This window comes from Macaca nemestrina, chromosome 18 (assembly GCF_043159975.1).
Source record: "Macaca nemestrina isolate mMacNem1 chromosome 18, mMacNem.hap1, whole genome shotgun sequence".
Lineage (NCBI taxonomy): Eukaryota > Metazoa > Chordata > Mammalia > Primates > Cercopithecidae > Macaca > Macaca nemestrina.
The window spans coordinates 72,545,255-72,572,226 of NC_092142.1; the positions used below are offsets into that span (position 1 = coordinate 72,545,255).

The 26,972-nt window shown below is 44.2% G+C and overlaps 2 protein-coding genes across 13 annotated transcripts in view; both read left to right on the forward strand.

Annotated features, from left to right (window-relative positions):
- Positions 1 to 14,221, forward strand: part of LOC105491299 (HYDIN axonemal central pair apparatus protein) — a 468,775-nt gene extending 454,554 nt beyond the window's left edge. For 10 of the 11 annotated variants that reach the window (XM_024795897.2, XM_011757552.2, XM_011757555.2 and 7 more), the window contains 3 exons: positions 1,965 to 2,195; positions 11,337 to 11,561; positions 13,653 to 14,221. In XM_024795897.2, coding sequence (XP_024651665.2) covers positions 1,965 to 2,195; positions 11,337 to 11,561; positions 13,653 to 14,135 — 939 coding nt within the window. In that variant the 3' untranslated portion in view covers positions 14,136 to 14,221. The other variant, XM_024795901.2, reaches the window with a different exon arrangement.
- Positions 14,222 to 20,880: 6,659 nt separating this feature from the next.
- Positions 20,881 to 26,972, forward strand: part of LOC105491296 (VAC14 component of PIKFYVE complex) — a 115,322-nt gene continuing 109,230 nt past the window's right edge. For both annotated transcript variants that reach the window (XM_071084901.1, XM_071084902.1), the window contains exon 1: positions 20,881 to 21,248. In XM_071084901.1, coding sequence (XP_070941002.1) covers positions 21,145 to 21,248 — 104 coding nt within the window. In that variant the 5' untranslated portion in view covers positions 20,881 to 21,144. The remainder of the gene's footprint in view (positions 21,249 to 26,972) is intronic.

A 26,972-nucleotide genomic window follows, 5' to 3' on the forward strand; every position in this document is an offset into this window, starting at 1 on the left:
TGGCCAACATGGTGAAACCCCGTCTCTACTAAAAATACAAAAATTAGTTGGGCGTGGTGGCACATGCCTGTAATCCCAGCTACTTGGGAGGCTGAGGCTGGAAAGTCACTTGAACCCAGGAGGTGGAGGTTGCAGTGAACTGAGATCGCACCACTGCACTCCAACCTAGGTGACAGAGTGAGACTCCATCTCAATAAAAAAAAAAGTTTTAAAATATGACTAAGAAGCCAGTATAGAAAATAAAATATGTTCCAAAAGATTATATATCAATCCAAAAGAAAGCAGGAAAGTAACAACAGAAAAATGAAAAATAAAAGGGATATGTGGAAAATAACTAGCAAGGAAGCAGACTTCGGGTCAAACATATAAACAATCACTTTAGGCCAGGCGTGGTGGCTCATGCCTGTAATCCCAGTACTTTGGGAGGCCGAGGCGAGCAGATCACGAGGTCAGGAGATCGAGACCATGGTGAAACCCTGTCTCTACTAAAAACACAGAAAAATTAGCCAGGCGCGGTGGTGGGTGCCTATAGTCCCAGCTACTCAGGAGGCTGAGGCAGGAGAATGACGTGAACCTGGAAGGCGGAGCTTGCAGTGAGCCGAGATCTGGCCACTGCACTCCAGCCTGGGTGACAGAGTGAGACTCCATCTCAAAAAAAAAAAAAAAAAAAAAAAAAAACACTTTAAATGTAAAACACTAAACACTCCAATTAAAAGACAGGGAGTGTTAGAGGCTCTTCAAGACACAAAGAAGTTGAAAGTAAAAAGCCAGACTATATAAAAAACTATTAACACCTAATAATAAGAAGATAAACAACCCAATGTGTTAGAAAGGACAAACCACTTGAATAGACCCTATTGCATAAAAGCAGCTATGTGAATGACCAATAAAAACAAGAGAAGATGCTGAACATTATCAGTCACCAGGGAAAAGAACTTTAAAAGGTGAGCAGCACAAGAAGTCCATTGCAGGGTGAAGGGACAATATAGTGTTGTTACAAGTGTGAGCTCTAGAGTCAGTCTAACCTGGGTTCAAATCTTGGTCCTGACTTTTCTTTACGTGTGACCTTGGGCAAGATACTTGCTAAGCCTCAGTTCCCTCATCTTTAAAAAATAAAAATAAATAAAATAAAATAAAGGTGAAGTGGCATAATAACAGTGCCTACGAATTGTGTGAATTAACTAAGTAAGCATTTCTATTTATTGCCTGGCACACAGTAATCATTAATTAAGTGTTAGATGCTATTGTTGTTTTTAAACTATCCCAGCAGCAACAGGAATAGGAAGAAAGCCCATTGTGGTCAAGCACAGTGGCTCACACCTATAATCCCAACACTTTGGGAGGTCAACATGGACAGATCACTTGAGGTCAGGAGTTCAGGACCAGCCTGACCAACATGATGAAACCCTGTCTCTACTAAAACTGCAAAAATTAGCCAGGCAGGCGCCTGTAATCCCAGCTACTTGGGAGGCTGATGCAGAAGAATCGCTTGAACCCGGAAGGTGGGGGTTGCAGTGAGCCGAGTCATGCCATTGCACTCCAGCCTGGGCAACAGAGTGAGACTCCCTCTAAAAAAAAAAAAGAAAGAAAGAAAGAGAGAGAGAGAGAGAGGCAGGCAAGCCTAGCCCATTGAAACTTACCTCAGAGGTCTTGCTTGTTTTCCAGAGCCGGCCAGCTGTCCCCACCAGGAAAGTGCTGGCATTGGACAGTCCTGCTCTAGCCTCTTCTAACGCAAGCCCAGGCTATTTAATAATCGTTCATCTGGGAGGAGCCGGACTAGAATTCCTAACTAGAAAGTCTGACTGGCAGGGATCCGGGTAGGCTGCGAGGGTCCTATCAGCCTGGTACCCGTGCTTCACATGCCAAACAATGCTAACAAAGAGAAGCAGCCCCTGAAAATGTGCAGAGGCTTCCGGCTCACCCCTGCTCTTCCCTGTTTCCTCCCTCTCTCCCCGTGAATGCAGGTGATCTTCCGAAACGAGGTGACAAATGAGTTCTTGTACTACAATGTGAGTTTCAGGGTCATCCCTTCAGGCATCATCAAAACCATCGAGATGGTGACCCCAGTCCGGCAAGTTGCATCAGCCTCCATCAAGTTGGAGAACCCTCTGCCCTACTTGGTGACCTTCTCCACGGAATGCCGGATGCCCGACATCGCCCTGCCCTCCCAGTTCGTGGTACCTCCCAACTCCGAGGTACGGCCCCTTGGCTGTCAGGGGCTCCCTGAGAGCTGTGACAGTGGCTTCCACCCACAAGACCTCTGGATCCACACTCTGCATTCCCGGAGGGTGGGCTGGCCTGGCAGTGGTCAGGAAGGCAGGGGATGGGACAATCACCCTCATGTTCCTTTCCTTGTTGCTAAAGTCCTCACAGGAGCTTGGGCATGTAGTTCGGAATTCTCTCCTATGAACCTTGTCTCTATGATTTGTTTGTTTGCTTTGTTCCAGCTAAAACTGTTTTTCTTGTTTTTTGATAATTATAAAAGTAGTAGAGAGTCCAGGCGCGGTGACTCACGCCTATAATCCCACCACTTTGGGAGGCCAGGGAGGGCAGATCACTTGAGGTCAGGAAGTTGAGACTAGCCTGGCCAACATGGTGAAACTCCATCTCTACTAAAAATACAAAAATTAGCCCGGTATGGTGGTGGACGCCTGTAATCCCAGCTACTCGGGAGGCTGAGGCAGAAGAATTGCTTGAACCTGGGAGGCGGAGGTTGCAGTGAGGCGAGATCGCACCACTGCACTACAGCCTGGGCAACAGAGCAAGACTCTATCTCAAAATAAAATAAAATAAAAGTAGTACAGAATAGGTGTGAAAAGGAAAACAAGGTACGTAATAGCATGTGCACACACACACGTACTACTTCAGGAAGGAGCACAAGAAAACTGACAGTGGTTAGGAGGGCATGGATGGAATTACAGAATTGTGAACTAGTAGGGAGATTAACTTTCTTTGGAGTCTTTTTATCTGGTTATCACTCCAAACTCTCACTGTCCGGATTCTATTAAATCTCTTCTGTTTCTCCACCTTCAACCGACCTGACGAGTTCCCCTCACTCCAGCCCCCGCCGACTCCCTTCCTCTGCAGAATCTACAATCCATTTTGTTCTTCAGAGCAAGTCTCCATGCCCTTTATTTTATTTTGATCTTTTTCACTGTGAGCTATAAAATCTATACCGAAAAGTCTATAAAGCATATATATACCTGTAATGTATTAAAACGTGTGTTTCAAACAAATAACTGTGAAATAAATATCTGTTTCATACCCAGGCCAAGAATTATGAAATTGCCATCACCCCAGAAACCTCCCTCAGCCATGTGCCCCTCTGCAATCACAACACCCTCCCTCTCTCACCCCTCAGAGTTACCAGTGTTCTTATTTTGTGATCATTTTGTTGTTGTTGTTTTTGAGCAATACAGTTTAGATTTGCCTGTTTTTGAACTTTCTGTGAGAGAAATCACAGCATATGCTTTCTCTAATGTGTTCTTTCTTTTGCTCAATATTGTGATTGAGACAGCCATCTATGTTGTTGCACGCAGCTGAGGTTCATATGTCTTTGCTGCTGTGGAATATCCCATTGTGTGACTAGACCACAACTTAGATATTCATTCTTCAGTGGCTGGTCATTTGTGTTGGTTTCAATGTCTAGTTATCCCGAAAAATGTAGCCATGGATCTCCTGGTACATGTATCCTCCCAATGCGCATAGGCATACTTTGTTCCACAGTGTGTGCCTAGGAGTAGAACCACTGGTCATAGAGTGTGCATAGCTATCACTTTAGTAGGTAATTGCCAATCAGTGATGAGAGTTCCTGATGTTCAACATCTTCACCAACCCTTGGTATTGTCAGGTTTTTTTTAAGGTTTACTAATCTGATAAACTGCTAACTCCTCATGGACTTAATTTCCCTTTTTACAAACAGATTGATTTCAGTTGGGTAATATTATGTATAGGAGATCTGCATCTGTGTTCATGAGTGAGCTTAGATCACCGTTTTCCTCTCTCGTACTGTCTCTGTCCAGTTTGCGTATCAAAGTTTTGCAAGCCATATAGAGTCAGGCATTTTCTCACTTTCTGGATTCTGTGAGTTTATAAAAGATTGAAATTATGTCTTCCTTGAACTCGCAGATGAAACCACCTAGGCCTGGTTAGTTTTTGTATGTGTGGAGGTGGGGGAGATTGTCTACTACTTATTTGTCTACTACTATTCAATTCCTTTAATGGGTTATTGGACTACTTAGATTTTCTGTTTCTACTTGAGTCAGTAATAAGACCATGTTCATTTCATCCATATATTAAAATGTTGGTATACAATTATTAATATCATATTACCTTTTTAATATGACGTCTCTTTTTCATTTCTAATGTTGGTTGTTGTGCCTTCTCTCTCTGTTTCTTGATTAGTCTTACCAGAGGTTTCTTTCCAAAATGCATCTTTTGGCTCCGTTGTGACTCTATCGTATGGTTGCTTTCTGGTCACTTGATTTCTGCTTTTGTCTTTATTATTTCCTTCCTTCTGCTTCCTTTGGGATACTGGGGGCTCATCTAATTTCTAAGATGAATGCTTAGTGCTTTGACTTCTAGTCTTCCTGATTTTCCAATCTATACATTTAAGATTATAAATATCTAAGTACTGCTTTAGCCGTTATACAAATTGTGATTGTAGTGTTTTTTATTCAGTTCAAAAAGGTTCTAATTTTTGTGATTAATACTTTTTTAACTAATGGTTATTAGAAGAGTTTCTTAATTTCTAAACATGTGGATTTTTCTAGTTATTTTTTAAATTACTTTGTGATCTGAGAACATATTCTATGTTATTTCAGTTCTCTAAAATGTGTTTAGACTTGTTTTTATGGCCCGGTGTGTGGTTTTGTGAGGTGGTTGTTTTTGTTTTTGTTTTTTGATCCTCCATCTATTTTTTTAAAAGAATGCATTTGCCATTTTGAGGTTTATTTTTTAGACAGAGTCTCACTCAGTCAGCTGGAGTGCAGTGGCGTGATATCAGCTCACTGCAGCCTCTGCCTCGCAGGTTCAAGCAATGCTCCTGCCTCAGCCTCCCAAGTAGCTGGGATTACAGGCGCACACCACTACGGCCTGCTAATTTTTATATTTTTAGTACAAATGGGGTTTTGCCATGTTGGCCAAGCTCGTCAGAAACTCCTTACCTCACATGATCTGCCCTCCTCAGCCTCCCAAAATGCTACTGGAATTACAGGCGTGAGCCACCACGCCCAGTCAGGTTCAGTTTCCTATATTCTTACTGATATTTTTGTCTGCTTTTTTTTTTTTATCAGTTAAGAGAGTACATTAAAGTATATCACTATGATTGTGGATCTGTTTGTTTCTTCTTGTAGTTTGTCATGTTTTGCTTTGTATACTTTGAAGCTATGTTTTGGTTAAGTAAAAATGATAGTATTTTTCTGGTAACTTGAAACTCTTTTCATCACGAAGTGATCCTCTTTGTCTCTACTAACGATTTGGCCTTGAAGATCATTTTGTCTGCTATTAATACAACTTTCTTCTGGTTAGTATTTGCATAGTGTATGTTTTAATTATCATACTTTCAACCTTTCTGTGCCCTTATAATTTAAATGTGTCTTTTATAAACAGTATATAGATGAGGGGTGAGGGGTGGAGAGGGGGTTGAGACAGGGTCTCACTCTGACACCCAGGCTGGAGTGCAGTGGTGTGATCACAGCTCACTGTAGCTTCAACCTCCCCAGGCTCAGGTGGTCCTCCCACCTAAGCCTCCCGAGTAGCTGGGACTACAGGTGCGTGTCACCATGCCCGGCTAATTTTTATATTTTTTTGTAGGCTCATCTCAAACTCCCAGGCTCAAGCAATCTACCCGCCTCAGCCTCCCAAAGTGCTGAGGCGGGTGGATTGCTTGAGCCCAAGAGTTACAGGCGTGAGCCACCATGTCCAGTCAGATTTGTTTTTTTAATCCATCCTAGCAATCTTTAGTTTTCACTGGAGTTATTTATATTATTTGTATTTAATATGCTGACATAGTCAAGTTTATATTCCCCCATGTGCTTTCTCGTTATCTGGGCTGTTCTGTTCTCTTTTTCTCTTTTGTTTTGTGGATATCTCTTCCCGTCTTGTCTTCATTGTTACTCTGCTCACATTCACTTTTTTAAGATGATAACTTTGTGTATAATTCTACCATCTTCTTTTTCCATTGCTCATGTTAGGTTTTACCACACTGTTGGAAAGAGAGGGTAACCTGTGTATCTAAGGCTTTCTCCTCTGTTGTAACTGCAAAATGTTGATTTTTTTTTTTCCCAAATACAGCCTTATGCTTTTAAGATTTATTTTCTCTGCTCTCATCCCCAGTTTTTTCTGAACTCTATCTTTCCTTTACCCCTAGTGTCTCTGTTACGGTCAAATAGATTCTACTTTCATAGATTTCTGTCAGTGCAGGAGTTTTATCTTAGGAAGGAGCTTCAGTCACTTGGTTTTGTGCATTCGAATGGCCTATACTGCCCCATATTGTCCAATCTTATCGCAACAGTTTCTGCGATTAACCATAAACTGGAGCCCGAAATTATTCCTCTAGCTTAGGCTGCTGTTGTCAAATTGTCCTATCGGGTTTTCCAGGTTTTGCCTGTTCATGCAATGTCAAGGGAAAAAAAGTTTTCCAGGTTGCATGAGAGCCCCCAATTCAGAGGCAACTCTGGGTTCTTGGGCTGTCAGGACTGATGCTCTTTTACCTTCCTTCTGCTTTTCCCCTATAGTGGCTGATACTGCACCCATCTGCTAGCTGTTGATAATTTGGTCCTACCCACTCGTATTTTGGGATTTCAGGGGTTACCTTTTCACTGAGTTTTGTTATAAATTGTGGCCATGTGTTCTTGCTGCTGTTAACCTAGTAGATCTGTGCATTTTGCGGGGAGATTTGGGGAGATACCAAACTATGCTGCTGCAATCATCTTGCCTAAAGCCTGAAATTGCTTTTCACATGTGAGCAGAAGTCAAGTTTTTTTTCCAAATGGATATAAATTGTCTCATACTGTTTTTACTTAAAAGGCCATCTTTTCCCCCACTGCTCTGCAGGACCATTTATGAAATAAATCAAGTTCAATGCACGAGTCTGTTCTAGCTTTTCTGTGATATCATAATGATCTAATTACTGAATTTGTGCCAATATCAGCGCACCACAATTACTACCCACTTAGAGTGAGCTTTGATGTCTGGTAAATCAAGCAATTATTCCAGCTTTATGTTGAGACTTAGTAACCTCTTATATTGTTGTTCTGCCAGAGTATCTTAGCTATTCTTGGCCTTTTACATTTCCATATCAATTTTGAAATCAGCTTGTCAATTTCCTCAATAAAAAGTAAAAAGTAAAGAAAAATAACCTGTTGGGATTTTGATTGGGATTACATTGAATCTATAGATTATTTTGAGACTATATTAGTTATTTGTTGATCTGTAACAAATTAACATTACTTAAAACAACAAACATTTACTGTCTGTGCAGTTTCTGAGGATCAAGATTCAAGAGCAGCACCTTGGCCAGGTGCTTTGTGCTCAGGGTCTCTCAGGAGGCTGGAATCAGGTTGTCAGCCAGGACGCTAGTCATCTTGAGGCATGACTGGGGCTGGATTTTCTGTCTCCAAACTCACCCATGTGGTTGCTGGAAAGGCCTTACCTCCCTGCCAGTTGTTGGCTGGAGGCTTCAGTTCCTCACCATGTAGGTTTCTAACTAGAGCTGCTTTCAACATGGCAGCTCGCTCATTTCCCCTAGGATGAGAGATCTAAGAGAAAGAGTGCACAAGAATAGAAGCCACAGGCTGGGCGTGGTGGCTCACACCTGTAATCCCAGCACTGTGGGAGGCCGAGGGAGGCTGATCACAAGGTCAAGAGTTCGAGACCAGCCTGGCCAACATAGTGAAACCCCATCTCTACTAAAAATACAAAAATTAGCCAGGCATTGTGGCGTGTGCCTATAGTCCCAGCTACTCAGGAGGGTGAGGCAAGTGAATTGCTTGAACCTGGGAAGCAGAGATTGCAGTAAGCCGAGATGGCAACACTGCACTCCAGCCTGGGTGACAGAGCAAGACTGTCTCAAAAAAAAAAAAAAAAATAGAAGCCACAGTCTTTCATCATGTAATCTCAGAAGTGACATGCCATCTTTTCTGCCATATACCGATGGTCACACAAGTCGGTATCGTGTGGGAGAAGACTGCACGAGGCTGGGAATCCCCAGAGGTGGGGATTATTGAGGACCATCTTGGGCCTGTGTATTAGAAGGAGAATTCATATCTTTACAATATTGAGATTTCCAATCCACGAGCAAATCTCTACTTATTTAAGTCTTTTTAAATTTCTCTCAATAGCACTTTTTTTGGGGGGGGGTTTCTATGTAGAGACTTCATTCATCTCTTGTTAGGCTTATTTCTAGGTTTTATATACTTTGATGCTATTACAAATAGTTTTTTTTTTAATTTCATTATTTGTTGTAAGCATATAGAAATATAATTGATTTTTGTATATTGATTTTATACCCCATCATCTTTTACAATTCACTTATTTTGGGTTTGTTTGTTTGTGACAGAATCTCGCTTTGTCACCCAGGCTGAAGTGCAGTGGCATGATCAGGCTCACTGCAACCTCCACCTCCCGGGTTCAAGCGATTCTCATACCTCAACCTCCTCAGTAGCTGGGATTACAGGCATGCGCCACCACACGTGGCTATTTTTGTATTTTTGGTAGAGACAGGGTTTCACCATGCTGGCCAGGCTGGTCTCAAACTCCTGGCCTCAAATGGTCCTCCTGCCTCGGCCTCCCAAAGTGCTGGGATTACAGGCGTGAGCCACTGCACCTGGCTACAGTTCATTTATTTTGTATAATGACTTTGTACCCAGCCATCTTCTAAAATTCACTATGTTCAGGAGAAAGACTGGCATCCGATTTTTCTTTCTCCTCTTATTATTGTTGGATTTTGGTATCAACTTTATGCTGGTTGGAGCGGGTTCCCTCTTGGTCTTTTCTCTGAAAGAATTTGTGGAATACTAGAATTCTTTCATCCTTGATTGTCTGGTATAACTTACAAGTAAAGATTTATGAACCTGGGATTTCTTTAAGGATTTTTTTTTTTTTTTTTACTATTGATTACATTTCTCTAATGGTTATATTGATAGAACTAAGTAGATTTTCTATATGTTCTTGGGTCTGATTTTTTTTTTCCCCCCAAAGACGGGGTTTTGCTCTTGTTGCCCAGGCTGGAGTGCAATGGCGTGATCTCAGCTCACCACAGCCTCCGCCTCCCGGATTCAAGCAATTCTCCTGCCTCAGCCTCCTGAGTAGCTGGGATCACAGGCATGCGCCACCACACCCAGCTAATTTTGTATTTTTAGTAGAGATGGGGTTTCTCCATGTTAGTCAGGCTGATCTCGAACTCCCAATCTTAGGTGATCCGCCTGCCTCGGCCTCCCAAAGTGGGGTCTGTTTTTATAGGTTATATTTGTTTATATACATGTCTATTTTATCTAGTTTTTAAATTGTGGTAAAATTATCTAAATTATTGTACTATATTCTTTTTTGTTAAACATCTATAACTTCAGCGATATCCTCTTTTTATTCTGATATTTTTCTTTTTCAAAAAACTTTTTTAGAGATGGGGTCTCACTGTGTCTTCCAGGCTGGAGTGCAGTGGTATGATCATAGCTCCCTGCAGCCTTAAACTCCTACAATCAAGGACTCCTCCTGCCTCAGCCTCTTGAGTAGCTAGGACTACAGGCGTGTGCTGCTACATACACTCAGCTAATTTTTTTTATTTTTTTTTTTGTAGAAACAGGCTCTTGCTATGCTGCCCAGGCTGGTCTCAAACTCCTGGGCTCAAGTGATCTTCCTGCCTCACCCACCCAAAGCATAGGTGTGAGCCACTGCACCCAGCCTCTGATATTTTTCAATAAGAACTAGTTGTTTTTGCCGGGCGCGGTGGCTCAAGCCTGTAATCCCAGCACTTTGGGAGGCCGAGACGGGTGGATCATGAGGTCAGGAGATCGAGACCATCCTGGCTAACACGGTGAAACCCCGTCTCTACTAAAAAATACAAAAAACTAGCCGGGCGAGGTGGCAGGCGCCTGTAGTCCCAGGTACTCGGGAGGCTGAGGCAGGAGAATGGTGTAAACCCGGGAGGCGGAGCTTGCAGTGAGCTGAGATCCGGCCACTGCACTCCAGCCTGGGTGACAGAGCGAGACTCCGTCTCAAAAAAAAAAAAAAACTAGTTGTTTTTTTAAATACCTACTCATAGTAAAACCAAATTTTACCTATATAAAAGCATATGAAATTGAAAATAAGTCTCCAGAATCCCATTTTCCCACCCTAACATAACTACTGGTAACTGTGTGGTATATATTCTAACAGTCTCTTTCTATACATGCATAGACATACTCTTCACAAAAAAGAGCTCATACTATATACGCATTTCTGGAACCTCCTTTCTTCCACTTTAAACATCAACACCTTTCATTTCAATGTGTATTGTTCTCTTTTTTTTTTTTTTTTTTTGAAACGGAGTCTCACTCTGTTGCCCAGGCTATGGAGTGGAGTGACACGATCTTGGCTCACTGCAATCTCTGCTTCGCAGGTTCAAGTGATTCTCCTGCCTCAGCCTCCCTAGTAGCTGGGACTCCAGGCATGCACCACTGCGCGCAGTTAATTTTTGGATTTTTTTAGAAATGGGGTTTCACCATGTTGGTCACGCTGGTCTCGAACTCCTGACCTCGTGATCCAGCCGCCTCAGCCTCCCAAAGTGTTGGGATCACAGGTGTGAGCCACTGCGCCCGGCCCCGCTCTACCTCATCCTTTCTAGTGGCTACACAATATTCCACTGAAGTGAGAAAACCATAATTTGTTTAATCTACTGATAGTACATTTGAGTTGTTTCCCTTGTTTCGCCATATAAGAAATGCTTTTTGGTTCTGCTTTGTTTTGTTGTGAGTGATAATGGAGGATGGCAGAACCCAGGACACTGTTTTGAGATTGACCATGAGCAAAGAAGGAGCTGCCTAAGCTTCAGCCCTCCTACTGGCAGCACTCGCCCATCTCCACATCTCCCTATGTGTGCTTCTCAGGAGAGGGTCCAGCACCTGCACTTAGATTCATAGAGATTCCAGATATAGAATCACCTGAACTGGAGAAAGCTAGGAGAGGTATAGGGGAGGGAGGGTGGGCTGGTTTGGACAGAGGTTCCCCAGGAGCAAGAGCAGCATGATCATGTGCACTATTTCTGCCCCCAACCCACTATGGAACCTTGGGCAGGTCTCTAGGTGGCAGGTGATGAGTTAGCCTTTCAGCATGACAGGATCCTCTGTTTTCTCTTCCAGGGCACGTTCTCATTTGAATTCCAGCCCCTGAAAGCTGGAGAAACCTTCGGAAGACTAACTTTGCACAACACTGACTTGGGTTACTACCAGTATGAGCTCAATCTGAAAGCCACGCCAGCACTTCCGGAAAAGCCCGTTCACTTCCAGACTGTCCTTGGCAGCAGCCAAATCATCCTTGTGAAGTTCATCAATTACACACGGCAGAGGACAGAATACTACTGCAGGGTGAGTGGCCCCTGCTCTACCTTCTGCCCTTCCTTCACATCAACGCTGGGTTCAAAACCAATGGGAGGAGACACAGAGGGAGCATGAATGTGAGACTCAGAGGGAGCATGAATGTGAGACTCAGAGGGAGCATGAATGTGAGACTTAGACGCAGGTGCTTCGTTGCCATGGTGACACCTGCCTCAGAGGCCTGAATCTAGCCTGGAAACTCCTAGCTAGAAGCAAACAGCACCAGGCCTGGGTTCTGCCATTATAGACTTTCTGTCTTAGCAAGCTGTGATGGAGTGTAGGGGAGTTTTGTTTCGCACAGCATGCTCAGTGATCCATAGGGAGAGACAGCATAGCTTAGTGGTCATGATATCGGCTGTGGAATCAAACAGACATGGGTTTGAGTCCTGGCTTCACCGCTTACTCTTTGTATGACTAATTTGCTTAAGCTCTCTAAGCTTATTTATAAATGGGGATAATACCCCCCAACCTTGCAGGATTGCTGTAAGGATTTTTTTTTTTTTTTTTTTTTTTTTTTGAGACTGAGTCTGGCTCTGTCGCCCAGGCTGGAGTGCAGTGGCGGGATCTCAGCTCACTGCAAGCTCCGCCTCCCGGGTTTACGCCATTCTCCTGCCTCAGCCTCCAGAGTAGCTGGGACCACAGGCGCCCGCCACCTCGCCCGGCTAGTTTTTTTTTTGTATTTTTTTAGTAGAGATGGGGTTTCACCGTGTTAGCCAGGATGGTCTCGATCTCCTGACCTCGTGATCCGCCCGTCTCGGCCTCCCAAAGTGCTGGGATTATAGGCTTGAGCCACCGCGCCCGGCCGCTGTAAGGATTTTAAATATGTATCTAAAGCCATTTTCTTAGAGCCTAGCCTATAGTAAGTGCTCCATACACATTAGCTGTTACCTCAGTTGGAATATAGGTTCAACTACTAAAACAGAAACCCAAAGCTAGGCACAGTGGATCACACCTGCAGTCCTAGCCCTTTGGGAGGCTCAGGTGGGAACATCGCTATAGCCAGGAGTTGAAGACCAACCTGGGCAACATAGCAAGACCTCATCTCTGTGTAAAAAAAATAAAATAAAATTCTAAAAAACAGAAACCACAAATAACAGCAAATTAGATGTTGGTTTCTCTCACAGATAACAGTCTGGGCATAAGCAGTTTGAGCTGGAATGGCAGCTCGCTGACACCAGGCCCCCAGACACCTTCTGTCCCAGTGCTCTGCCCTCTGCAGGGAGCTGCTTTGGTCCACATGGGCCAAGATGGTTTATCAGGACATCCATATTCCAGCCAGCTACAAGGGAAGAGGGGACAGTTGTATATATCACCTCCACCAATATTCCATGGAACAAAACTTCACAGGACCACACCTGTCAACAAAGGCGCTAGGAAAGGTAGTTTTTGTACTGGGCAGTCACATGCCCGGGTGAAATCAGAGATCTTGTGGCTGTAGACAAGAGGTAGAGGCTCTTGATCAGTTGTTTCAGCCAAGAGACGCTAGGTTATGTGCAGTAACAACCACAGGGGCTTAAGATGAAGGCTTGTTTCTCATTCGAGCAATTTTCCAGAGAGGCCAGCAGGGGACCCTGCTCATCTCAGTCCCTTGGGATTCAAGCACCATCTCAAATATTTCCAGTACAGTATCAGAGGCGTGAAAAGACCCTGACAGGAGTTAAATTGGCAATGAAAGGCTCTAGCATGGAAGTGACACCTTTCACTTCTGCTCACAGCTAGTTGTCTGGAACTAGCGCCACCCATCCTCTAGGAGCCAGAACGTTTGGTTTTCCACATTCATAGAAGAAAAGAACCGGATATAGGGGACCAGCCTCCATGACTACCCTGTCGACATAATCTGGCTGTGTGTCTCAGTACACATTACTAACATCTCTTTGCATTTGTTTCTTTGTAGCAAAAGAGAAATAATAATTAGTAATACCTACCCTGCAAGGGAGTTATAAGGACACAACTTTATAACATTCCCAGTCTCACACAGACGTATTGCTTGATGTCCAGGAGTGGAGGGACTGGGGTGAACTTGAGCTCCTGGTGTGCTCTTCAGGATCTCATGTGAGCTGAGTTTGTCTGTTGCCCTTTCAGACCGACTGTACAGACTTCCACGCAGAAAAACTCATTAATGCAGCCGCAGGAGGCCAGGGAGGCACTGAAGCCAGCGTGGAAGTCTTCTTCGAGCCCAGCCACCTGGGTGAGACCAAGGGCATCCTAATTCTATCATCACTCGCAGGTGGAGAGTATATCATCCCCCTCTTTGGAATGGCTCTGCCTCCCAAGCCCCAAGGTCCCTTCCCAATCCGAGCCGGGTACAGCATAATCATCCCCTTCAAGAATGTTTTCTATCACTTGGTGACCTTCTCCATTATCGTGGATAACCCAGCCTTCACCGTTCGCGCTGTAGAGTCTGTGCGGCCCAAGAAGATCAACAACATCACAGTCTCCTTTGAAGGAAACCCGTCTGGCAGCAAAATCCCCATCACCACCAAGCTGATTGTGAGCTGCCCTCCTGGCGAAGGGAGTGAAACTGGAATTAAATGGGTTTATTATCTGAAGGGGATCACCCTTTAGTGGTAACCAGGGTTACCTATATCAAACCAAAAGCTACGCGTTGTCTTAGCCTGAAGAAGAATAAAGAAAACAATAAGAATTCTAAAGGAACTGTTTTTATTCTTCTCATACAATTATAGGGACAGTTATTTCCATATTATGTTTTCCAAATATAGATATGAAATATCTATTTCATATTAAACAGTATAACTACACACAGAAGATCTATATTTTAGGCAACTGAATCCTTGTAAGTCCTTAAATTTAATTTATTAACATAGCCCCAAAGCTCAAGTACTTTGTAATAATTCCCATTTTTATCAAGAAGGCACAGGTATCACACTAATGACCTTCCACCATACAACAGTTAGCAGTGCATGACGCTGGGTACTGCAGTTTCTTTTTAACATCCGAAATGGTTTAAAAAGCCCCTAGATATGACTATTTTGATGTGGCATTTTATTCTGCTTTCACATAAAAGCGAAATAATATTTTCAAAGGGATGGACAGATAACATTAGGGCAATCCAGGGACACTCTCATTACTTTTTCTCTTGGCTTTTAATACCATCAGTGTTCGAATCCCACATCTCTCCTACACAGAAAGTTCCCACTGAAGTCTAGGCCTCGGAGAAAGGCTAATAGAGATCCCCCGCCACACACACACACCCAGCCTTGGATAGCACTCAGCGGGAGAGCAGGAACTCTCAACCCATCTGCAGATCAGAACCACCTAACTCTCCCTCAGAACCTGCCCCATCCCCATCTGATGTCATTGGTCTGGAGAGGGGCGTGGGCATCTTTATTATGTATATATTTAACTTGTACAGCAGAGTTGAGAACCAGTGCTACAGATCAATCACCTGCCCTGTGCTGCAGCTGAGTCGGGAAATCCCTGCCGGGGAAGGACCACACCTCAGTTTGACACGTTGCAACTGCCACTATTTTGTGTGCACCTAAAGCGTGGTGATCCAAGTCAGTGCCTTTCTCAAACATCACTCCGGAAGCTTCACCTCCAAGGAGCAGTGGGGCACATTCCTCAGCCCAGAGACTTGGCTTCCCCTGGGTCTTGTGGTGTGTATTAATAGGACCACTTACCTATCAGCGTCACCTGTTGAAGTAAAGATGGTTGAAGTCTGGCCCTGGAATGAGTTTGCTTCTGCAGACACACACCTCTGATGGAGGGTCCCCCTGCCTCTACCTTTTCCCCACACTCATCCCCCACAGTCTTCCTGCAAGAGGGGCAGGAGGCTGGAAGAAGATGGCCTCTTGGGAATGAATGCTGTAAAGAAATGGGTCTCAGAAATGGTCCCTGGCCAGCAGCAGTACTATCACCTGGGAATTTATTAAAAATCCAAACTCTCAGTCCCCATGTCAGATCTACCGAATCAAAAAGTGTGTAGGTGTGGCCTGGCAATCTTTTAGCAAGCCCTTATACCTCAGAGGTGGCTTTCATGGAGGGAGATTCTTCTACTTCTTCTGCACCTCCCCACAACCCTAGCCCAGTATACTCTAGGACCAAAGAGGCTTTTTCTAGAATGTCCATAAACCCAGACCTTGACAGTAGTCCTCCCTCATCCTCAGGGGATATATTCCAAGGTGCCCAGTAGATGCCTGAAACCACAGATAGTACTGAACACTCTATATGTTATGGTATTTTCCTTTACATACATACCTATGATAAAGTTTAATTTATAAATTAGACACAGTAAGAGATTAACAACAATAAATAAAGTGGAACAATTTTAATAATATGCCAGCATCACTACTCATGTGCTTCGGGGCCATTATTAAACTAAATAAGGTTTCCTTGAACACAAGCATTGCAATCCCATGACAGTTGACCTGCTAACCCCAAGTCATCTACTCAGTGATTGTCAAGTGGGTTGTGTCTACAGCATGCGTACGCTGGACCAGAGGGTGATTCACATCCTGAGCGGGATGGAGTGGGATGGCATGAGATTTCCTCAAGTTATTCAGAACAGCGTGCCACTTAAAATGCATGAATTGTTTATTTCTGGAATTTTTCGTTGAATATTTTCATTCCATAGTTGACCACAGGTAACTGAAACCATAGAGGAGGAGGACTGCCGTACTTAATAGACAATTTATTTTTACAACCTCTAAAGACACCACTGATAGTTATAAAGACAACTAGATGACAGATTTTCCCAATGGTTAAGTGAGCAAAGATCGCTCTGACCAATCATCTGAGAGAATGCTAAGATCAATGAGCAAGTATGATGACTTGCAAATATATGGAGTCTGTATAAAGTCAGTGCTTCTCAAATATTAGTGTACATCAGCATCCCCTGGAGGGCTTACTAAAACAGATTGCTGAGCCCCACCCTCAGGAAGTCCCATCTAGGAGATTTGGGTGGGGCTTGAGAACTTGCATTTCTAACCAGTTCCTGGTGATGCTCCTTGGTGATACCAATCAGACTGTGAGAACCACAACTCTAAAGCCTCCAGCCTCCTGGTTATTTGGAGTGGCCTATGGACCTGCAGCATCAGCATCACCTGGGAATCTGTTAGAAAGGCAGGCCCTCAGGCCCCATCCCAGACCTGTGGAATCAGAATCTGCATTTTCATGGACCTCCAGGCGATTTGCATGCACACTGAAGCTGAGAGTGCTACCTTAAGGTCCCTGGCAAAACTTGACCTTTGCCAAACCCACAGCCATAACTCTCTTCATTACAGCCCTGAGAGGAGTCTTACCAAATGTGCATAGGACCTAGTTGATGAAATTAACCCTCCCCAAAATGTGCCTCCTTCCACCTATTCACCAGAGGTATAGCTAAGGGGTCATGGTAGTGGGAGGAGGGGAGTAATTGGTCCATCACCCTACTCTTCAGAAAAGTTATGCCTTTTCAATAGTGGTGAATATGGCACACCAAATGGTTCCTAAGGCTGAAGAAAAAAAGGAAGAAGCTATATGCAATCTTGGCTAACATGCCACCAGTCAGAGTATGGCTTTTACCCAGCCTTGGGGTGGCTTGGGGCAACTCCCCCCACTTCAGATCTGTTCCAATGCTCCCCAAGTCACTGAAGCTGTCCTTATACATTTTATAAAATTAATCAGGGAGAAGGGAGGGGGAGAAACAAAAATGAACCCAGGTTGCAACACACTCAGCATTAATCACTAGATCAGCCTGTGCTCAGACCTGCTTCCTCATAGCTGTTTGGTGCCTGCTGCTTCAGAATCACATAGAGTAGATCCTGCTAAAGATCATTGTTCCCCTCAATGCTATGGAGGTAACAACTTGAACATTAGGAAATGTTATGTTTTCCATTTGAGATATTTATTCTTTCAAGTTCTGTGTACCAGTGAATCAACTGACATCAGCTGATCTGAAGGACCCCACGAGAAGCTGACTCACCAAAGAATGCAGTTTACACATCCTGACGATTTCATCCATCTTACCCAACCAGTGACCCAGTTTTGCAGCCCTTCACCCTCCAGGATCCGCTTAAAAACCCCAGCACAGAACTCCTCCAGGAGATGGATTTGAGGGTCTCCTCCCATCTCATCACTCAGTGCCTCTGATCATGGAACTCTTTCTCTGCTGCATCCCCACTGTCTCTGTGCATTGGTCTGTTACTGCGCAGTGGGCACACAAACCTGTTGGTCCTGTAACACCACTGAATCTAGGGTCCAAATCCTCCTAGCCCCTGAGAGAGGAGGAAGTTCTTTCTCCCTGGGACCAAGAGCCAAGCTCAGATCCTGCCCCAATGTGAACCCTCTTACAGGCTGGTTTGAGATTGGGTGCATTTCTTCCCTTTAGGTTTTTCTCATGTTTCCTTGGACTCAAAAATAACAAAATAGTCTTATATCAGCAAATTTGGAATGGCAAAGTAGCTTAACAGGGGGCTTGATGAAAATAACCCTTCCAACACATGCGTGTGGAAGTTACATTGGAGAGTCCATTCTCAGCAAAGCAGACCAGGAGACTTCTAACTGGGGGATGTTCAGAAAATGTCAGGGTAGCTGTGTGACAGAACTACAAGGAGCACTGTGCACAGAATACCATGGGAATGGGGCTCCCTGGCCTTGTTCCACACAGAGCCCCTGGTGAGTGTGGCATGCTAAGTCTAACCACTTCTTTAGGAGCCTCAAGTCAGAGGTGACAATATTATGATGTCGGTGAGGGCCTGCCACATCTCAAGAACCTCTACCTAATACCTTAAACCCTGTTGCCCTGAAACTCCAGCTACAATTACATTGCTGTTGGAGAAACTGCTTTGTACAGTTCAAGATTTAGGTACAATTTCATACAATGTCACCAGAAGCCTCTTGGTGCAAGTTATGTCATAACTTTTATATACCTTGTAATAGCTATTATGCATAGTTGTTACAGAACTATTACAAGTTCTAACATAACAACCAAGCATCACACAGATGCAGATGAATTATAACTGTGAAATAATAAGCAGTATGCAGTCAGGCACATCAGTTATCCCCCTAGTCTAGAAGAGCTTCAACAAGAATGGTCACAGGTCAGAGAAAAAGAACAAGGGTAGAAGGCAAAGGTGGCCCTTGCGCTTTATTTTTAGCACCACTACTAGTTCAATTATGCATAAACAATCTTACCTAGTTGACATTTTTCACGATGTTAGAGAAAAGAACCACTTCCTTCTAGGAACTTCTGACATAAAGGTAGGCATTGGTCTGGGTCTTGAATAAAAAACTGGTTACTTAGCAACCTGAGCCAGAATGTAATTTCAGGAGAAAAGAATACTTCTGGTTTAAAAAAAAAAAAAAATCCTTACTGTTTGAATTATTAAAAACTGTATCATGACCCTTGGGAAATTAAGTTCATCTCTAAGAAAAAGCCAAACCAAAAAGCAAAAGAAACATGAAATATTATATTAGATATGGGTCCCGTGGAAATGCACACACATTGGAGAAATGGAACCAAATCATTCCCATTGATTTAGGTTTTTTCAGTGTTTTGCATCAACCATCATCAAAATCCTAAAACCAAACTTTGCAAGACATTTGGAGATGTCTTTGGCAGTACTACTACTACTTGTTAGCACACCTACCTTCATTCATAGGATTGTGTCAGCAAAGGTTTTAACAGCTGTGAAAACCCCACCGGTATAGGAAAATACATTTTTTATGGATTTTTCTAGACATGATATCTGCATGACTTGCAGAGTTTTGGATTAGCCTTTGTATTCATTTTCTATGGCTGCATAACAAATTACCACAAAACTAGGAGAGCAAAACAACACAAATTTATTATCTCACAGTGTCCATGGCTTGAGAGACCAGTGTGAATTAGATTCTCAGCTCAGGGTTCCACAAGGCTGAAATCAAGGGTCTGGCCTGCTGCATCCTCATCAGGAGGCTCAACTAGGGAAAGATCTGCTTCCAAGGACCCTCAATGTGTTGGCAAAATTCATTTCCTTGTGGCCATATGACTGAAGTCCTTACAGGAGAGTCTCTCTTCCAGTTCAAACTTCTTCTAATCTCTTTTAAGTACTCAGTTGATTCAGTCAGGCCCACCCAAGTTAATCTCTCTTTTTATTAATTAAATGTCAGCTGATTAGGGACCTTAATTACATCTGCAAAATTTCTTCTGTGATATTACGTAATATAATCATGTGAGTGATGCATAGCCCATCATATTTACAAGTCCTGTTCACACTGAAAGAGGGGATAATACAGGGCATGTACACAAAGGGGTGGGAATATTGGAGGTCATCCTATAATTCTGCCTACCTTTACCCTTCATTCATTGTGTCCCTGTTTCTGATCTATAAGTTGAGGATAATACTCCATTTTCAAGGTTGTTATAAGGCCAACATATGCATTTTTCATTCATTAAAGAAAAGTATCACCATGCATTCTGAAACTGTTTGTATTTGATATTCTTTGAGCTCCACTGTAATCTAGCCCTTGTCCTAAGTCCCTGTTCACTCTGAAAGCTTATGAGAAGAAAGGCTGACACACCTCCCTATTACTGCATATTTACCATACTCCGGCCATAAATTGCTTTTAAATATTTTGCCACGTAGTTGGGATTTCTGTTCCACCATGTAATGTGATTCCCAAAGCATCTGAAGGGGCTGCTTTCCAGGAAACCCATCTAGAGACCTGCACTCAGCAGATCTGGGGCCTGTCTGTCTGTAACCAGCCCTCCTAGGCATCGGAGCATGGTAAATACACCCCAAGTCCCAAATGGTGGGTGACAGACACTGTTGGTACCTGAGATCTTAGGTGGTAGACGGGTAGTGCCATTTTTAATTGAGAATTTACTTTGATGTGTCTTAGAAAAAATATACCTATTCAAACTCATGATTTTAGGGCACAAGCAAAACTGAAAGAGATTTAAAGTAAGTGAGGTGATTTGAGGAAAATATTAAATAGATAATACGAGTGGCTAGAATATGGTGAAAGTGATTACAGTGTTAACTGCAGTTAGGGAAACATCTGCATCTAGGAAATTGGTAAGTGGCCAAGTACTGAATGAACTAGTGAATTCGGTGAGTATTGAATAAATTATGTTAAGTGAATCAGACTCCAAGAACCCATTCGGTCTTACGAACGTCTACAGAAGCCCAGCACGTGCCATCAGTTGAGCTACATACCCATTAAAGCACGTCTGAAATCTCACTCCAGCTACCTGGCGCGCAGCGGGATGGCGTGCGCGGTGTAGGTGGAGCCTTGCGAGGGCGTGGCTAATCCACCTGAGGGCCGCGGTGGGGGCGTGGCTGGCGAGGGGCCGGTCCTCGCGGCGGAAAGCGGAAGTGTTATAGAGTCATGTGACCCGAGTAACATGGCCGCTGTCCCGTGAGTACCGCTGGTACCGGGCGAGAGTTGTTAGGCGGCCAGGGTCAGGTGTGCTGGAGCAGGGTCCGGGCCCGGGTTCCAGGGCGAGGCGGCGGAGCGTGGCAGGCAAGCCCGGAGCGGCGTGGTCCATGCGCCGGCGCCGGGGGCAGAGCGGAGCCGCAGACTCCCCTGGCCCCGGCGCGGCCCCGGCAGCCGCGGGCTAAGGAGTCGCGAGGCTCCCCGAGCTGCCACCATGAACCCCGAGAAGGATTTCGCGCCGCTCACGCCTAACATCGTGCGCGCCCTCAATGACAAGCTATACGAAAAGCGGAAGGTGGCAGCGCTGGAGATCGAGAAGTAAGAGCCGCAAGGACCCCTCCCTGGCTATGCAGCCCCTGACTGCTCTGCTCCTCAGGGGGACTCCTCACGCCTTCCTAGCCAGGGTTATTTTCCCAGGTTTTAGGCCCTTACCTTAGCGTAGTGATTAAGAGCAGATTGGGAGCCATATCTAGGAGTCCCCCGTTTACTCCTGACTGGCTGTGTAATTCGGTCCCAGCTTTTTAACCTCCCGGTGCCACAAAGGGCTGCAGTGAGAGTGAAGTGACATCATGTATGGGTAGTGCTTTGCACAGTGCATGGCACAAAGTGAGTCTTCGGTGCGGTGCCACCCAAACCAGCAAATCAGAGAGTTGTCTCTGTGGTGGGAGAGAAGTCAGAAGCCGGAGAATTTGCAGGTGATGGTGACCAGCCTGGTTTCTTACCCAGCTTCTGAGAAGTGAAGGAGACTGTTAGTGACCAAGTAGAGAATCAGGTCGGAAACCTAGTGATCTCAATGCTCAGAGAGTTGTTTGTTTTATTTGTGTTATAACACCCTTCCCTGCAAATGGAAGTAGAAATAATTTGACCTTTCTTGCTTTTGCAGTCTTGTTACATGCATGTGTAACAGCGATCTTTTCTTTATTTCCCAATGTACAAAACAACGAAAGTTTAACTGGGGATGTTTTATTAAGTTTTTTGGTTTTGGTTTTGGTTTTTAACTGCAATATTATTTTACTTTTGGTGGTTTTCTGCCAGTCAAATCTTAGTGTTAAAGTCAAGTGAGTGAGTGATTTCAGAAAAGTGGAAAGAAGCAGGCTGTGAAACTGGAAGAATACCAGTCTGGGAGGCAGAAAAGGTAGATTGTAGTTCTGTTCTGTCCAGTAGAGTAGCCGTTGGCCATGTGTAGCTATTATAAATTTAAATTATTAAAGATTAAACTTTAGTTTCTCAGTCACACTACCCATATTTCAAGTGTTCAATAGCGACGTGTAGCTATTGGCTACTATATTGGGCAGCACAGATTATAGACTGTTTCCATCATTGCAGAATGCTCTGTTGGACTGCTCTAATCTGTTCTATGGTGTGACATTCATTCTTTAACCTGGGGCAAATTCCTTAACTCAGGGTTTCTCAGCCTCTGCACCATTCACATTTTGGAACAGATGATTTTTGGTTGTAGTGGGCTGTCCTGTGTCTTGCAAGATTTTTAGCAGCGTCTCTGACCTCTTTTCACTGGGTGCCAGTAGCACTTCATCTGTTGTAACAATCAAAAATGTCTTCAGACATTGCCAGATGTCCCCCGAAGGAGCAAAATTGCCCCAGTTGAGAACTGCTGCTTGTAATCCAAGTGTTGCTTTGGATTTTAGTTTCCTCCTCGACTAAAGGATTTGGACCTTGATAAGAAACCCCCCACCCCGCCTCCATTCAGCTCTCATGCTCAGTATGTCCACAGCCATCTAGCTGCTTCTCTCATGGGACACCACTTTCTTGACTGCTCTTTTTATATAGCTTTTTGTTTATACCTGACTGTCACGAATGCTAGCAAGTCTTACTGCACATTGCCATACTGAATAGAGGGATCCAGAGATGATATATAGACATGATTCCGTGTCCATGGGGTTTTGTTGGCTTTGAAGTTGCCTTGACACCTAGTTTCGTCCCTCACCCACTCTGCTTCTCGGGAATATCTGGTTTTACTATAGCTTGAGTCATCTGTTGAGGCCTTGAAGAGAGAGGTGTTCATCTTAATATTATTGTTGCTTCCAGCACAACCTGTGTATCTGTTCTCACTCTGCAGACGGTTCTGTAAGGGTTTTGTCTTTGATAGAGTTCATTTCGTATTGGACATCGCCCTTGATTTGTGGAATTTAGAGAAATTCACCAGTGCCTTAACTGGACTGTGAACTCCTTAAGAGCAGAGAGTCCTGTTTATGTATCTGTTTTATTTATCCTTAGCACCTAGCCTGGCAGCACTTGACAGTTGGTGTCCAAATAAGTGAATGACCATATATTTTCGGTGGAAAAATAACATTGCAGGCTCAGGACCTTGCCGCTCAAAAGCATGACCTACAGACAGCAGCATCAGGATCCTCTGGGAGCTTGTTAGAGGTTCTCAGACCTATGGAATCAGAATCTGCATTTTAACAAGATCCCTGGGTGATCTGTGTGCACATTAAAGTTTGAGAAGCACTGGCCTCAAAGACCCGCTTATCTGTTTCCAGCCTTCTCCAGTCGTGCTTAGAATGAAGAATGGCTGGTTAGTTTGATGCCTTCCTCAGAATGTGTGTTTCACAAATTGCTTAGAGACAGATACTGATTTATCTGTGCTTCACCAGCATTTTGCGTGTCTGAGCGCTTTCTCTGTGTCAGGTACACATAGGATATTGTATGTTTTAATATATTCTTCATTTGGCCTGGTCAAAGTGACCCGCAACAAACACAGACTATTAATTAATCTCTCATTAATCAGACTGCAGATGCCCAATAAAAGAAGAGTCCGAATATTGGCAGTTATCTGTGTAGTGTAAATGAGTCAGTTCATGTGCTTCCTAAATAAAAGTGCTTAGTCCTGTTCTTAGGTAAGTGGCCCCTTTAAGATACCCTATTTCCTGAGAGGCTGCGTGGCATGGTGTTTAAGAGCAGGCTGTGGAACTGGGGTCCAGGCTCCCATTTACTCGCTAGGTGACCCTGAGCAAGCTAATTAACCTCTGTGCCTCCATTTCTTCATCTGTAAAATGAGAATAATAATAATATGCATAGAGTTGTTCGAGCTAATGTTGTAAAGTGCTCTATTAGTCTGTTCTTGCACTGCTATGAACAAATACCTGAGACTGGGTAATTTATGAAAAGAGAGATTTATTTGGCTCACGGTTCTGCAAGCTGTATAGGAAGCATCGCAGCTTCTGCTTCTGGGGCCTCAGGATGCTTCCAGTCGTGATGGAGAGCAAAGAGGGAGCAAGGCGTCTCACATGGCGGGAGCAGATGCAGGAGCAAAAGAGATGGAGCAGGGAGGTGCTGCACACTTTTAAACAACCAGCTCTCTTGAGAACACACTCACTGTCACAAGAACAGCACCAAGAAGATGGTGCTAGGCCATTCATCATCATGGGAGAAATCCACCCCTATGATCCAGCCACCTCCCACCAGGCCCCATCTCCAACACTGGAAACACCAGTTCAACAAGAGATTTGGTGGGGACACAGATCCAACCATATCAAGTACTTAGTGTAGTACTGGGCACATTGCAATTGTTATAAACTATATATATAGAGAGAGAGAATTGTTATATAATTGCCCTAATTATTTCTAACATATGTATATCACATAGTTGTCATCTGTCAGTTACAGATGACAACTTTTTGCTAGGGGGAATGATAGCCTTCCATATTTGCCCCATGCTAATCCCTGGAGGCTGTGAATATGTTATGTTACATGGCAAGGGGGAATTAAGATTGCTACTCGCTAACCTTAAAATAGAGAGATTATCCTGGATTATCGAGGTGGGCCCGATGTAACCCTAACCAGGAGAGTCAGTGTCAGAGTGATGTGATGTGAGAAAACTTACCCTGTCATCACTGGCTTTGAAGATGGAAGGGAACCACCAGCCAAGGAATGCTGGCAGCCTCTAGAAGCTGGCAAGAAAATGGATTTTCCCCTAGAGTTCCAGAAAATAACATAGCCTGCCAACATCTTGATTTTAGCTCAGTAAGACCCATAGTAATACATGCGTTGTTTGTGAATTTTTTTAATTTTTTAATTTCTTCTATAGAGGTTGGTTCTCACTATGTTGCCCAGGCTGGTCTTGAACTTCTAGGCTGAAACAAGCCTCCCACTCAGCCTCCCAAAGTGCTGGGATTACAGGCATGAGCCAGGATGCCTGACCAATTTATATTATTCTAAGCCACTAAGTTTGTGGTAATTATTACTGTAGCAAATAGAAAACGAGTACAACTCTACTGTCATTGTTCTAAATGTACCACCCTGGCCAGACTGTGAGCTTCCTGCAGGATCCATGCCTTCATATCATCTTTGTAAGCTCAGTGCTTGCCAGCACTTGGCAGGTGTTAGTAGAAGGCTGAAGCACTAACCGCTCATCAGGTTTGCCCCTGGCTTTCCCAGATCAAATAGTTAACCCGCAGCGTCTTTGTTGGCCTGAGGGCAGCCATCATGGTAAGGTTTGATTAAAGCTCCAGAGGATAGAATACGTTGTATTAGTCTGCTGGAGCTGCCATAGCAAAATACCACAGACTAGATGGTTTAAACAACAGAAATGTATTTCTTACAGTTCTGGGGGCTGGGAAATCCAATGCCTGTAAGGTAGGTTTCATCCTGAGGCTTCTTTTAGCTTCTAGGCAACTGCCTTCTCACATGTGTGATGTGTGTTCACTTGAACTCTTCTTTTGGATAGGGAGGGTGAGGTGGTAGCTCTAGTGTCTCTCTCTCTTTTTTTTTTTTTTTTCTTTTGGAGACAGGGTCTCACCCCGTCACCTAGGCTGGAGTGCAGTGGTGCAATCATAGCCCACCACGGCCTTGAACTGGGCTCAAGCTATTCTCCCACCTCAGCCTCCCAAGTAGCTGGGACTACAGGCACACACCCCCATACCCAGCTAGTCTTGAACTCCTGGCCTCAAGCAATCGCTGAGATTACAGGCATGAGCCACTGCCCCAGCCTGGTGTCTCCTCTTATGAGGACACTGATCCTATGGAATCAGGGGCCCCACCCTTATGACCTCTTTTAACCTTAATTACTTCCTTATAGGCCCTCTCTCCAAATCCAATCACACTGTGCATCAGAACTTCAATATATGAATCTGGGGGTTGAGGGACTGTTCAGACTATCACAGTGATCATAGTGAAGCCTGAGAGTGCACGTATATAAAGTGCTGTCTGCCCCATTTTGGATGGTTGGGAGGATATAGAAAAGCTTCCTTTTATTTGGCCATCGTATACCCCTCATCTCATTTATTTTGCATGGGTGCCCTGTGAACATGGTGGTGTTACACCGTTTCACAGGTGAGGAAACAGGCTCGCTGAGGATAAGTAATCTTCCCATGGTTTCATAGCTAGAACCTAGCTAGAAAACTCAGGTTCATGTGTCTCAGAAGACGTTCCCACTGCATGACTGGTTTTCCCTACCAAAAAGGGGTCATAGTTAGAATAAAAGGAATTTCATACTTGAAATTCTCCACAATGGTTTTAGCTGCCACTTTGAGTTCTCCAGAGCTCGGGTGACAGAGCCAGTCCTGCCTATGGTGTTCCAGTGAGGAGTTAAAACCACTAATAAGAGGGGATTGTATCATGATGACAGGCCTCTCAGGCACTAAAAATGCAGAGAGATGGATGCTTGCCTCAACTGAAGGACCCCCGGATCCAGAATCTTGAGACCACCAGTGTGGTGTTAAGTGACCACACTAACTGGCTAAATGTTGGGAGACAGTTGTGCAAAGTCTTGGAGAACTTTTGCCCCTACCTTCTTATTCCCACAGGACCACACAATTTCCTATAAGATAAGGCAGTCAGGTTAGGATTTTTATCATGGCTGTTGCAGGTTTTGTGGTTTTCAGTTTTAATACAGTCATTGATCAGTCGTAATGAAAAGGGTGGGAAGATGCTAGGCTGTCTTCCCAGAAGAGTCTTAACGTTGGGGAGAAATGCTAGCAGGCACTCAGATCAGTGTGGTGGGTGCTCGCTTTGCAAGGCGTTGTGGAGGCAGGGCCCCCACTGTCCCACTGCTGGCTGGGAGAGACAGCGCCACTCATGGTC